Raw genomic sequence first — 14,264 nt, forward strand, 5'->3', positions numbered from 1 at the left:
GGAAAGCCCCATTGTTGTGTCCTCATCTTATATTGCATAATAACCAAGTAACGGAAAACAAAATTTATTTTCTCTCTGTTTCTGTCCCACCTCATTTTGTCAAAGCAAAACATATTCATAGAAAGTGCATGACTATGTTGGAAGAAGAAGACCAGAAAAGTAGTAAGCAGATATCAATGGCTGCTGGGTTTTACAAACAAGTTCTTCCTTCTCCTCCTGCAATTGACTCTTCTTCTTCTCAGGGCAAGGTTCATCGCTTAATAGCTTTCTAATTCAGTTTTGTGATTGTAATTTGAGTTATACTGCAATGTACGTATATGTGGTTCTTAGCTAGTCCTTGTTACATTGAATCTATATATGCCTTGAAAAAGGGAGTTGTTTGTGTTTCCAAAACACATTGGTGTTAGTCCCTTAGCATTGAGATTTAAGATCGAGCTAGGGTTTCATATAATCTTACATATTAGTTTTTTAGAAGAAAAAATTAAATTTTATTAAGAATTAAAATCGATTACATAATACAATTCATAAATATTAGTTAAAATTCGTGTATATATAAAAACCAACTTATTTTAATACATTTTAATATTCTATGAATCAAAAATGTTCAAGTAGGGACGTTTGCATTTTAATATTATGAATTGTGACTTGTAACTTGTAAATGAACATTCAAACATTCATTCACAATTTGCAATGCCCGCCTCATTTCCTTATTAAAAATATTTATAAAAAAATTATACGTATGATAAATAAAATGTATCTAAACCATTAATATATATTAATCAAGAGAGAAATTTTTCTACTGCTATAGGAATATAATTGATTTGGTATCTTAATTCAATAATATGATGACACATATACTTTTATACTTCTATCACATAATAATTTCTTTAATTTTAAAATATAATCTATTTCTTAGGATGCCAAATCAGCTTATATCTCTGTTATAGATAAGTTTGTCCCATAAACGAATAAACCACATTATATCTAGTGAGTTTATTGGTCTCACCACCTCACCTCACTTGGGATCTTATTGCAAATTAATTAATAAGTGATTCTATTGATCTCAACACCTCACCTCACCATATCCTTTTTTTGGCCATTGCACCTCACCATATCTAATCTTCTTAGAACAAATTCTAAATTTCAAAATAGAATAAAATTTCAATGGCAAGTTTGTCATTGTGAATCGCGATTACCAAGTTGGCATCCCATTTCTCCAAAACGACAATATCATCCTTGTCGTTGATTATACTTTAGGAGTAGTAAAGTACCCAATTTTTGTCTTTTTGGTAGACTAAGGGGCTGTTTGGTTACATTTTACAAAACTGTTTTCTGTTTTGCAGAAACAAAAATGCTAGCAAAACACGTTTGGCAAGAAAGATTGGAGAACGCGGGATATGGTTTTTGAAATACGGATACAAAACTATGCTTAAGTTTTAAAAACGCCCCAAGGACATTTCCACTGTATTCAGAAAACACGGGATATAGAAAAAAAACACGGGACTTTACTATTTGTTCGCGCTCTCTCGTAAAAACATCTTCCATCACTGTGTTTATAATTACTAAATCAATTTATGAAAAAACCCGATCAACAAATTAGTAGTGATACCAAATCTAAAAAAAAAAAAAACAATAATCCTTAGAGAGCAATTATGGAGCATCGTCCTTGTTGTCATCCTCTAATCTGATTTCATAGATCTGGACCATCTGGTCCTCGATGATAGTGACGGTGGCTTTTGGGTCTGGGTATGTGAGTAACTTGAATCAACGAGTGGTACTGATACCCACTATGTGATTGTGATGATGAGAAAGACAAGAGAACAAAATGAGATCTATTTATGGTTTGTGCTCTGAGTAATTTGTGTTTGAATTGGTTGGTTTGGTTGAGTAATTGGGTTTAGTTTTGCAGAGGATGAGTGAGTTTTTTACAGCTTCTACTTTTTCTTTCTTCGATGTGATTGTTTCAGCTTCTATTGAATATCGAGTATGTCCATATCTCTTTCTTTCATTTAAGTAAATTAAGATTGAATAGCTGATTTGATTCTCTTTTGACTTTGGGAGAAAATAATTGGTCCATCCATTATAGGCTAATAAGAATGTTTATAAAATTTAGCATTAATATGCTTGGACGGTAAAAAAAAATGCACTAATATGCCTAGGGACTTGCAAAAATTATTTGATTATATGGTGAAAAAAATTCAAAAATTAAAATATTATTTATGTTTAAGACATTTACATATATTAGTACCAGACGCATTTCAACTGTTTTGTTCTTATGAAACTGTTCTCGAATTACGGTACCAGACGCATTCTCAAATCTTAAATATGCAAAATTTAATTTATCGTTTTCGTTCTATAATATAATTTTTCAAATATCATTTTGTAAAATGTTACCAGACGAGCCCTAAAAGTCTAAAACCCTCGCTTTTTGAAACGTTTAATTTACGCGGGTTCCTTCCTAATCGGCGAAACAGAGAATTTTCCAAAACCATAGCACAGATAGATCGATAGAAACACATTGATTTGGGCATTTCAATTTTCTCCAGTTCCACCAACTCATACTTTCCTTTTCTTGTTCTCTGTTTAAATTAAAAAACAAAAACAAAAAATTAATTAAAAATGGCTATGGCTGGGCTGTACAGACGAATCCTTCCTTCTCCTCCCGCAGTCGAATTCGCTTCTTTCGAGGGAAAGGTACAACCTTTGGTTGCTTTCTCACTCATTCCATTAGTTTCAATTCAAATTTTTCCTTTTATTTTTTATTTTTTGTTTGTGAATTGTGATTCATATTTAATATTAAAGCATGCAACTTTGTTTTGTAAAATTCCCTCTTTCTACCAAAAAACAAAAAAAAGAATAACAGGATTTCTATGATTTTGTACAGCTATTCTGTTCTTAACGGATGTAGTATCATATACATACAATGTGATTTTCATTTTTCTTTTGTATCTTTTTTTTTTTTTTTTATGGGTAAAATTTTATAATTGAAAATACTGTCATACTTACAGTGGATGTAATGTCAGTTGTAGAGTGGAAGAAAAATTGGAGGATCATGTCTGACCCAAAATTTGCTTTCATTTCTGGGTCACACCTGAATTGTTTTTGTGCTTGACTGCTTGTTTACACTAGTTGGGGCATTCTAGGCCTTTTTTAGCTTTGTCCTAGGGGATATCAAGAATTACTTCATTGTTTGACTTGCTCATTGGTGACAGTCAATAATTACTTTCTCAAACCAAGCATTTATCTTGTTTCAATTTTCTTTTATGCAGCGAGTGATTTTTCTGCTTGTGATGTGTTGATCAGAACCATTTTCTGATTCCTAACTTTGATGGGTTTGGAATTGCAGCAACTTTTTCTTGAAGCCATTCAGTGTGGAACTATGGAGAACTTCTATAGGTTAATTTCTTATTTTCAGACACAATCAGAGCCTGCTTATTGTGGATTGGCAAGCCTGTCCATGGTCTTGAATGCCCTTGCTATTGATCCAGGAAGGAAATGGAAAGGTAAGATTTAAATTTGATCGCCAAATTGGTTTGAAGGTATCATTTTTTTGTTCCAGATAGTGAATGTTAAAATTCATTGTCAAGTTATTATATAATCCATAGATCTTTGCCCATTTTGTCAATTGCATCCTTCCTCTATGTTGCCAATCATCACAGTTGGTGAGGTTTTGTTGCTGTTTGGAATTGAGTTGTCCATATTTTATTTTTTGTCCTATTGAGTATGTGTTTAGAATGATTGAATGTGGCTTTGACATTAAAGAATTTGTTTTGGTTAGCTACTGAGTGCTGATACCTTGATTACATCATATGATGCCCCATTCACATGATTGATTTCCATTGGTATTCTTTACTGAGTATAAATGCACTTTCACATTATAGTAAGTGTTGTCTCTTATTTTTGGCTCCAATGAAATTTGCAAATGCCTTGAATGTAATGCACTTTTCTGGTTAATGACTTTTTTATCCATTCAGATTCTATCATGTAAGTGTATTATGTACACTTGACTTTTTCCACAGGACCCTGGAGATGGTTTGATGAATCCATGCTAGACTGCTGTGAACCTTTGGAGAAGGTCAAAGCTAGAGGCATCTCATTTGGGAAGCTTGTATGCTTGGCTCACTGTGCTGGAGCAAAAGTTGAAGCCTTTCACACAAATCATAGCACCATTGATGAGTTTCGTAAGTATATCATGAGATGTTCCACTTCTGAGGATTGTCATGTGATCTCGTCATATGATAGGGCAGCTCTCAAACAGGTTAGTATTAATTACAATACTGTTGTACATTTTCTTCTGTGGAACCATTAATTTTTTTCATTCATTAATTTTGAGTTAGCTGTAGATTTGCTTAGAATTCCCCAGCCTTGTATACAGCAGTTTACCCTTAAGGATTGTTCTGTAATTAAAATGGACCTGTGTCACACTCTCTCCAATACTTTAGAAAATTGATCAGGTATTAATTAGTATAAACTAAATTTTATTGCAGACAGGTACTGGTCATTTTTCACCTATTGGTGGCTATCATGCCGGGAGGGACATGGCGCTTATTTTGGATGTTGCACGTTTTAAGTATCCTCCTCATTGGGTTCCCCTCAAAATTCTTTGGGAAGCCATGAATAATATTGATGGAAGTACTGGACAATGCAGAGGGTAGGCATTCATGTGTGCTAGTAAATATTACCCAATGGAAATGATATTGGATATGCATGTTGGAAGCAATTTCTATCTCTTATGTGTTTCTTTTCCTAGAGAAACTGCATTCATTGGATTTGCGTATCATTAAATGTCAATTACTTTCTTACTTTGTAAATTCAATTTTCTGCCTAGGTTCATGCTTATATCTAGGCCGCACAGGGAGCCAGGACAGCTTTATACCCTGGTATGATTGAATTTGCCAATTTTGTAACTTCACAGTTGAACTCCCCCTTTTTCCTTCGTTTATATGAGTTTTTTTTTTTTGTGGTTGTCTAATTTATTTCTTCCTTTCTGTGTGTCTTATTCATTCGTTTTATTATTTTCCCCATCTTAGTAGCCAATCTACTACTCTGAAGAATTAATTCTTCCTACTATATTGTGCATTCTTCTCTTTCTAAATTTTAGGAGATGAGTATATATGAGAAGCAAGTTAGATGTTTTTACTTACACATTTTTCCTCTGGGCTAATTCTATTTCTCTTAAGTTCATCCGTGCGTTAAACTTAAATGCTGAGAGAAAATAGTTCCTTGATGAGTGCCTGAGTTTCTGATTTTGGACATATCAGAGAGATGGATAGAAGTCTGTCTCTTTATTTGATGAATTGTTATTATTGTTTTCTCTCTCTCTCTCTCTCTCTCTCATGCTGTGTGTTTGATAGAAGTATTTATGTATATGCACCGAATGTTTCTAAAATCTTGGACTGCTTACATATTATATGCTTGTTGAAGATATTAATTTATTTTTCTATGGAACTTCTTGCAGAGCTGTAAACATGAGAGTTGGGTTGGCATTGCAAAATACTTAATGGATGATGTTCCTCTTCTCTTAAAGTCAGAGGAGGTGATAGACATTCCGGGAGTTCTCTCTGTTGTTTTCACGTCACTTCCGTCCAATTTTGGGGAGTTCATCAAGTGGGTTGCAGAAGTTCGGAGACGAGAAGACGGTGACCAAAGCTTAAGCCCAGAGGAAAAAGCTAGGCTTGCAGTCAAGGTGCTGTAGTCTTCTAGAGCTTCACATTTACTTATATGCAGTTTCTTCTTTTCCCCTTGTCTGCAGAGAATCTTCCCTCTTTTTACCCATTATGAACCCCATACTATTTTATAGTTTATTTTACCTCAAAATCTCAATGCCTAAGTTTTTACTTGTAGGAGGAGGTATTGAGTCAGGTACAGGACACTGGCCTTTTTAAACATGTGGCAGAATTATTATCTTCAGAATCATGCTGCCAAAATTTAACTTCTGGTCACAAAGAAAATTTTCCCAAAATTGCCGCTAGTGTTTGCTGCCAAGGGGCAGAAATTTTGTCAGGGAAGTCTGCCTCCTCAGAGGTGTATTGCTGTCAGGAAACATGTGTGAAATGCCTGAAGGCTAATGGTGACAACCCAGTCACAATGGTGTGTGGGACAGTGGTAAATGGTGAAACTGAGCAGAGGGTGGACATGCTAGTTCCTTCATCCCAAAAGAATTCGGCTTGTTCTTGTGCTGGCTCAATAAATTACATTGGGATGCACCCAGCCAGCAGTGATGTTCTAACAGCACTTCTACTAGCCTTGCCTTCAGAGACATGGTCTGGGATCAAAGAGGAGAAGCTTTTGAAGGAAATACACAAACTTGTTTCCACTGTAAATCTTCCTACTTTGCTTCAAGAAGAGGTAATTTTTAAACTTGGTGTATTTTTATCCTTTTTGAAACTTCTCAAATCAGTCTTGGTGTATTTTTATCCGTTTTCTTGAAAGCAGAATTGCGTTTTACCACATAAAGAAATTAACATTTTTGTTTGAAAAAATTTTGATATTGCTGAAACTAGGCAAGCATGAACTGATTTCTAGAAACGCTGGACATGCATGATGACATATGATAAGTTTGATAATCATTTACATCCTGCTGAAGCGAAAAAAGCGAGTTTGGGAACTTGTGTTGATAAACTTAAATTAAACTGCTGATTATGAGGCTGTCGCCCTCGTTAAGCAAGTCCTGGTTTGATTATTGCATTACATATTGGTCAATGTACATGCACTCCATAATTGTCATGCCCGAATTAATGTTTCTGCTGCTAATTTGATAGCGTCCAACTTTTATTTCAAAGAAGAGTTCATAAGAATCATAACAACAACTACTGGTTTGGCAGGTTTTGCACTTACGTCGTCAGCTCCACCTTCTCAAGAGATGCCAAGAGAATAGGGTAGACGAGGATCTTGACGCTCCTCTCTCTTAGAATACTCCCATCTTTTCTCTCTGATTTTCTTTTCTCCAAGCAAGGAGGTTAAGAGGGCGTTATTAACCCATTTTCGGATGTACTTATTAAGTTGTTAGTAAAAAAGAGAGGCACTGTAGAAAGGCTCTCTCTGTCTATCTATATATTGTAGAGTTGAATGCCTCAGGATGCTGGGACTAAAGGCAAAAGAGTCGTGGTGAAAACTGAAGAGACGATTGTTTCCAATAGATGAAGCTGCTGACCAATATTGATGTTAGGATCGTTGCACAATGTTTTACGTTAGAAATTCTTCATCACTGTTTTTAAGTCACTTCAGTGTGACTCTGTACTCGCACAGAGAGTTTTACTGTTCATATGCAGACGATGAATCAGTTCTTCAATAGTCTGTGATTGTATTTTGAGAAATAAAACATGTCGTTAATCCTCCAAGCCCAACTTAATCGGACCCGGAAAAAAAATAGGAAAAAGCAAAAAACAAATTCCGCTGCCGGGAATCGAACCCGGTAATTGACTAATTGCAAATAGCCCAATATAATTGGGCTACAGCGGATTTGATTGCTCATGGAATGAGTAAAAATGAATTTCAAAACAATATGCTCATTGGGCTGACCACCAAGCAGAGCACTGTTTTGTCGTATACGTGTGATGATCAATACGAAGAACGGCACGTCGTTTTTCTTTGTGAAAACACAAAATTGCAAGAAAATAGTTGAGTTTTGAATTCAAAAAGGTAGAGGCCAAAATGGTTGGGAACATACCCGCCACAAATAAAAAAGAAAAAACGGTCAACCCAAACGCACTTTTGTCAAAAAAAAAGAGCAAAGACGACCATTCGATTCCATTTCTGAGTTTCTAATTATAAAGCCTTAAACTAAACAGTGAAGCCCTTTGCCCAAGAAATCGAAATTTGACTCGCACTCTCATTGAGTGATTCTCATTCTGATTTTATAATTAATCTACAAAGGCGTTGATATCAGAGCAAGAAGAAGAAGAAGCAGATTTGATTCCTGAAACGAAACGAAACGAAACGCAAGGCAACAACAGATTCGAGCTCAAGAAAATGGCAGTGGCCGGTCTCTACCGCAGAGAGCTTCCCTCTCCTCCTGCAATTGAGTTTGCTTCCCCGCAAGGCAAGGTACAATTACAAACACCCTCTCTGTCTCTGTCTCTGTCTCTCTCTCGCTCTCTCTGTTATGTATAATATTGCGTGCTTTTGATTTGAGCTTCTGATTGAGGGGTTTTGTGGCTCTTTGAGTGTAAATTTTACAGGAACTCTTTATTGAAGCTCTAGGAAATGGTACCATGGAAGGGTTTTTCAAGCTCATCTCTTACTACCAAACGCAGTCGGAGCCTGCGTATTGTGGGCTGGCCACCCTTGCCGTCGTCCTCAACGCCCTCGCTATCGATCCCGGAAGAAAATGGAAAGGTAGTTTTTTAATTTTCAATTTACTTAAAACTTTTTTGAGCTAAATTAGGAACTGGGTTTAGGGTTTTGTTCAATTTCTTTCAATCAAAAGACCCTAGAATTATAAAAGTATATTTGTTTATTTGTATGCACTATGACTTTGTGTGAGCTTAGGTCCATGGAGATGGTTTGATGACTCAATGCTTGATTGCTGCGAACCTTTGGCAAAGATCAAAGCCCAAGGCATCACATTTGGGAAAGTTGCGTGCTTGGCCCATTGCAATGGAGCTGAAGTCGAAGCTTTCCGAACCCATGAAAGTTCCATTGATGATTTCCGTAAACATGTCATTTCGTGTACTTCTTCGGAGGATTGTCATGTCATCGCTTCATACCACAGAGTTGTTTTTAAGCAGGTTTTTTTTTTTACTGTTCTTTCTACTATTTAGTCACTCGTTATCTTTCTCATGTCCATAGAGTTGTCAAAAAATCTGTTGAGGTTTCAAGTGTGGTTACTGTTTATCCCACTTTGGAAGAAAAATAGAGCCAAAAGTGGGCTTGGGATTGGGTAATGGAGTCTTAACACGGTCCGGTGAAGCTTTTACCTTCCATATCTAAGAGATTCAATAAGAATTTCCTGATGTCTTTGTGTTCTACTTGTGAACATTAGTGCCATACTGACATTATTCTGATTCGTTACTTTCTGTGTGCCTAATTTTCATTATTATATGTTGTAGACTTAGCAGCCCATTAATATTTTAATGAAGATGGACTTTTATGTCACTGTCTGGTTACAGACTGGAAGTGGTCATTTTTCACCGATCGGGGGCTATCATGCTGGAAGAGATATGGTTCTCATTTTGGATGTTGCTCGATTTAAATATCCTCCTCATTGGGTTCCCCTTTCACTTCTTTGGGAGGGGATGGATACTATTGATGTAGCAACTGGACATCGTCGGGGGTATGCGCTTTACTTTTAAACTCTCATGTATCAAATTATAACATTAAAAGGTCCTCTGGTTCTGTAACCAGATAAACCTCTTTCTTTTCTTCTTTTTTTTTTCATAGAATTTGATTGTTTAACAAACTGCTGTAATAGTTCTTGCTCACCTTTTGTCCTTTGTATATCCTCCTTGGTGTTCTAGTTGTTAATGCACTTTTTACGAGTCATTGGCTATAGTCTATGTTAGAAATTCTACTCTAAATTCTGAATTTTGGCTCTTTCAGGTACATGATTATTTCAAGGCTTAACAGAACTCCATCTATACTTTACACTGTGGTACTGGTCTTGTTCACCATCTGTTTTATTAACCTAGTTCCTGTGATACTTCATGTGAAATTTCAGTATCACACTTATATCCTTATGGAAGAACTTAGATATAACTAAATTTGGATGAACTTTATAGGCTTGAGCTACCATGAGAATTTAAACCATTTTCAATCATTTGACACCTAAACCCTCACTTTTTTATAAACTCATGCATTTAAGTTGTATTCTGAACTTTTTTGGTTTCGTATGATTTGAACATGACCAAAAAATGGAACTGAATTTGAAATGAGATCTTTAAACTAAACACTGGAAGTGAAGTAAATCCAGATTATGTTCTATTTACATATTTGTTATGACAAGTGTGCTCTTGAGCCTGGCATGTTTGGAAAAGGTGGTAGGCTTTATTTACCTACACATTCTCCATTGCTCACTTTCTCAGCGGTAGACATTTGTTTATCCTTCATGGTAGCACATTTTTGTTTTACTATTCTATTTCCACTTGCCAGAAAACGTTTATATCCAGATGTAACTGTGAATTGTCTGCAGAGTTGCAGACATGAAGGTTGGAATAGTGTTGCGAAGTACTTAATAGAAGATGTTCCTCTCCTGTTGAAGTTAGAAGATGTAAAAGATGTTGAGAAAGTAATCTCTGTTGTATTCAAATCACCACCCGCTGACTTGAGAGAGTTCATCAAATGGGTTGCTGAAGTTCGGAGACAAGAGGATGGGAATCTGGTCTTAAGCAAAGAGGAAAAAGGAAGGCTAGCTATCAAGGTTTATTATGGCTTTTTCATATTCCTGTTTTCACGCATGCATTTTTGTATTTCTGCTTTTGCCTTGTACTCCACGAAGAGGGTGAATTTTGAACTACACTTTTTTTTTTAATACTTATAGTAGTTCTTATTCTTTTTTCTTTTCTCAACTTGAAATGAAAATTAATATATAAAGATTTCTGATTTGAGTTTCAAAATTTATGATTTCAGGAAGAGGTATTGAAACAAGTAAGAGAGACAGAACTCTTCAAACATGTAACCAGATGGCTGTCTTCTGAAAAATCAGTTTGTGAAGGCATCATATCACCGGGTGGGACGTTGCCTGAAATTGCTGCAAATGTTTGTTGCCAAGGAGCACAAATTTTAGCTGGGAAATTCAGTTCGTTAGATGGAACATGCTGTAGACAAACTGATGTGAAGCTTTTACAGTCCAATGGTGAAAAGCCTGTAACAGTGGTGTCAGGGACTGTAACAACCAATGGCAGCAAACAAGGAGTTGATATGCTGGTTCCTTCATGTCAAACAGATCCAAGTAGCTTGTGTTCTTTTTTTCAAGGAAGTTGTATAGGGATGCATCCATCGACAGGCGATGTTCTAACAGTACTTCTATTGGCTCTGCCTCAACGCACATGGTCTGGCATTAAAGAAGAGAAGCTACTGGCACAAATTAATAGTCTCATATCAACAAATTGTCTACCCACTTTGCTTGAAGGGGAGGTAAATTATATTTATCTCTCTCTCTCTCTCTCCATTGTTTAATCAGGTTAGAACCTAAGACCTAATCTGCCGAACCCATCCTACATTTTGCTACCACTACTATTATAAGCACTCTGTTTTGGAGAAGCCTGGAAATTTAAAATGCTTATTTTAAGACACACACACACACAGAAGCACAGATTATTATTCTTAGTAACTCACATATCATATGCCCATGGCAGGTTCTGTACTTGCGACGCCAAATCCACTTCCTCATGACTGATAATGGAGCAGCGCCCCCTCATAATATGTGAACTAGAAACACCAAAAAATGGTGCCAGTTTTTGAAAGATTTGACGAATTTCATTTATCATGTAACTGTATTACAAAAGAATAATGATTTTGTTTTCACTCCTGTAGATGTAGTTATAAAAAATAAGTGCTGTAATTCTAACATTCAGTAGAAAAACTAATCTTTGACATTATGTAGAAAGTATATCCATTGGCATTCAGTAGAAAAGTATATGATTTGCATTCAGTTGAAAAATTATCGTTGACAATATTCAGAGCATACACTGAAAGCCATTGAGAGACTGAAATCCTATTCCAAACTAGAAAAGAAAAATCATTAAATGAAAGAAGCTAAGCCCATATCATATCTTCTTGACTTTCTGCTACTAGTAATTGATGATACGTTTACTATGACAAGCTAGCCAGTGGTGCAATCCTTGTATGAGGGCCAGAAGAATGACCAGGAACTACGACCAAACTTCCACCTCAGAACCCACAAACTCCCCAAGATTGCCTCATACTCCCCTATAGTCATCTGGTCATCAAGTTCATCATCACCATAAGCAAGGGTTTGTAGCCCATATGGGATACCACAGGTTTCTTCAATTTTCTCTTTCACAACCTTGATTCTGAAAGAAGGGTTCACATCCACCTTAGTGACTCTACCATTTGGCCTGGTCACATTAAACTGCACCAAACGGTCTAAGCGTAAAAGAGAACCTGACTGGATACCATACTGAGCCAATGCCTTCTTGCTCTCAAGTGCAGTACCATCGAAGAAGAGACATGGCTGTCCATTGATGCTTTCGACCAGTTCTTGGGGAAGCATGTCCAGAATTTCATCAATGACATCTAAACTCTGAACTTCAAGTACGTTATTGTCACTTGTAAGGTCAGTACTTATGAATATTGTTAATGGAGAGCTGATGAAGCACAACTTTGTAATGTTGTAATCCCTTATAGTTTTCCAATCTTCCCATTCTTTCAGCATTTTATCATCACAGTATAGCTGTTGGGCACAAATTGGGAGTCCATCTGTCAAGCTCTCAACTACTGCCTTGAGACCAAAAATCGTATCCGAAGATTTCAACTTGATTTCAGATAATTCATTCTCAGATTCAGATTCACTCCCTGGTATGTTTTCTGATTCCTGAAAAATTGAGCATTGCAACTTGATTTCAATCAAACCTCTCTTTTCTTGGACCTCTGCAGGTTCCTGTAAAGTGAAGCTTATAATTTCTTCATCACTCGACCCAAAAGTTGCATAAAGCACACAATTCCCTTCCATTTCGTAGTCTTCCAAGGATTTAGACTCATCAAGCAACACCCCCTTAAAAAAAAGCTTCTGATTGCTACATGGAATCCCCATCTTCTCACATATATAATGCTTAATATCCTTTATGGAGTTAACCCTGTACTCACTAACCATAATCATATCTCCAACCTGTGGCATCTTGATGGACAATTTCGAAGAACAACCCAATACCCAAATCGTAGATTTCTCTTTTAACTTATAAAACCCTAGGGTTTTCTCATCATCATCAAGATAAACCATATTATCCCCACAAAAAAGCCCTAGTTTTTTAGCTTGAACTTGAGCAAATCTTTCAACCTTCTCCTTTACATCGCGGACAGTATGCGATTCACTCACCAAAATCAACTCTTCCCAGCCACAGCCGCGTGCAATAACCTGAAATTTATTTCCCAGCGACAACACATAAATCGGCAGGTTCTTATTGACACTGCATTTACTCATACTCGTAGAATCCCCTATCAACTTCCCACCATGGCTTATCACATAATCCTCGAAACCCTCAAACCCCGTCGCGCTCTCCGCCAACACCTTAATTTCCTGGCCGGTATACCACGGTTTTACTTCCACCATGAAAGGTTTGCAGCTACCTACCTTCACAAACACATCCACACCGTCCACTTTTGGATTGACTATTTCTGGTGGACAAAATATTGCATGAACAACGGACCAACTTTTCACGTTGCATGTTGCTAGGGTTTCGTATTCATCTTCTAGAACTTTCCCATTGTAGACTAGGGTTTGCCGATCGAACGGGACACCTGTCCGGCTTTTGATCATGGTCTTCAATTGGCAGATTGTATCTGAACTCTTCAGTTCGAACAAGGTGAGCTCTTTTTTGGTTACCATCTTGATCAGTATCTTTGTCACGGTGGACTTGTTTTCAGTAAAGTTTTCTGAGTATTCCTCATAAGGGTCGCAAACTCCGATTAGCTTCATGGTTTTTGAGACCAACTATGAGAAAAAGAAAAATCAATCAATGAGAGTGTGAGAGCCTTCAAATAAAAGAGTGGTTTAGGGTTGATCTATATATATATAGGAGAAGGAGAGAGCTTTTGAGTCAAGTGTGTGTAAAGGAATGGTGCCCTCATATTGGCATAACTGCTGGGCCAATGGATATAGTATGGGCTCTAAAGGTATCAAAATTGGACTCACGAAGCCCACTTGGGGGTTCTCAAACCAATTTGTGTGGTAAGCCTTTTCCAACTATCACCGATAATAATAAAAATAAGGCCCAAGTTATTTCGATCACCCTAAATTACTGAGTTGATCACCTTATTTTTAAATTTCAATTTTACCCTTAAAATAAAAAATTTTAATTTTATTCGTTGTGTCATTTAACACTTGTCTGTCAAAATATTTGTGGTTATTCGGCACCTAACTGTCGAATATTGGCGGAGTTTTTGATAAGTAACAACTAAATAGAAATGAAAAAGGCATTCGGCAGTATTCTACCGAACATTGTCATTATATTCGGCCGTAAGCTGCTAAATTTTTTAGTATATTTCGGTAACATGCTGCTGAATGGATCTGGGTCATTCCATAATTTTTTTCAAAAAAGGTTAAAATAAGAAAAATTTATCCAAAATATGTTAGAGTGGTCAACTCA

General features: G+C 36.5%; 3 protein-coding genes across 3 annotated transcripts; 2 read left to right on the top strand and 1 right to left on the bottom strand.

Moving 5' to 3' along the window:
• Positions 1–2,533: 2,533 nt before the first annotated feature.
• LOC147275933 (glutathione gamma-glutamylcysteinyltransferase 1-like) lies at positions 2,534–7,192 on the top strand. The gene is made up of 8 exons (XM_086253361.1): positions 2,534–2,694; positions 3,347–3,503; positions 4,020–4,258; positions 4,488–4,651; positions 4,829–4,880; positions 5,459–5,686; positions 5,845–6,348; positions 6,825–7,192. The coding sequence occupies exons 1-8, from the start codon at positions 2,620–2,622 to the stop codon at positions 6,909–6,911; spliced, it is 1,506 nt and encodes a 501-aa protein (XP_086109487.1). The 5' UTR covers positions 2,534–2,619; the 3' UTR covers positions 6,912–7,192.
• A 530-nt stretch (positions 7,193–7,722) lies between these two features.
• Positions 7,723–11,590, top strand: LOC147275934 (glutathione gamma-glutamylcysteinyltransferase 3-like). Its single transcript, XM_086252998.1, has 8 exons — positions 7,723–8,046; positions 8,181–8,337; positions 8,491–8,729; positions 9,111–9,274; positions 9,541–9,592; positions 10,130–10,357; positions 10,567–11,073; positions 11,295–11,590. The coding sequence occupies exons 1-8, from the start codon at positions 7,972–7,974 to the stop codon at positions 11,364–11,366; spliced, it is 1,494 nt and encodes a 497-aa protein (XP_086109124.1). The 5' UTR covers positions 7,723–7,971; the 3' UTR covers positions 11,367–11,590.
• A 171-nt stretch (positions 11,591–11,761) lies between these two features.
• On the bottom strand, positions 11,762–13,594 carry LOC147275935 (uncharacterized). The gene has a single exon (XM_086254034.1). It carries the CDS (start codon positions 13,592–13,594, stop codon positions 11,762–11,764), a length of 1,833 nt encoding a protein of 610 aa, XP_086110160.1.
• Positions 13,595–14,264: the final 670 nt, after the last annotated feature.

Source organism: Dryas octopetala, chromosome 8 (assembly GCF_963921425.1).
Source record: "Dryas octopetala chromosome 8, drDryOcto1.1, whole genome shotgun sequence".
NCBI lineage: Eukaryota > Viridiplantae > Streptophyta > Magnoliopsida > Rosales > Rosaceae > Dryas > Dryas octopetala.

Coding starts and splice junctions, on each gene's coding strand:
- LOC147275935 (XM_086254034.1), bottom strand. CDS start 13,594: ATGAAGCTAATCGGAGTTTGCGACCCTTATGAGGAATACTCAGAAAAC.
- LOC147275934 (XM_086252998.1), top strand. CDS start 7,972: ATGGCAGTGGCCGGTCTCTACCGCAGAGAGCTTCCCTCTCCTCCTGCA. Junction 8,047..8,180: donor TTGCTTCCCCGCAAGGCAAG/GTACAATTACAA, acceptor TAAATTTTACAG/GAACTCTTTATTGAAGCTCT. Junction 9,275..9,540: donor GCAACTGGACATCGTCGGGG/GTATGCGCTTTA, acceptor TGGCTCTTTCAG/GTACATGATTATTTCAAGGC.
- LOC147275933 (XM_086253361.1), top strand. CDS start 2,620: ATGGCTATGGCTGGGCTGTACAGACGAATCCTTCCTTCTCCTCCCGCA. Junction 5,687..5,844: donor AAGCTAGGCTTGCAGTCAAG/GTGCTGTAGTCT, acceptor TTTTACTTGTAG/GAGGAGGTATTGAGTCAGGT. Junction 6,349..6,824: donor CTACTTTGCTTCAAGAAGAG/GTAATTTTTAAA, acceptor CTGGTTTGGCAG/GTTTTGCACTTACGTCGTCA.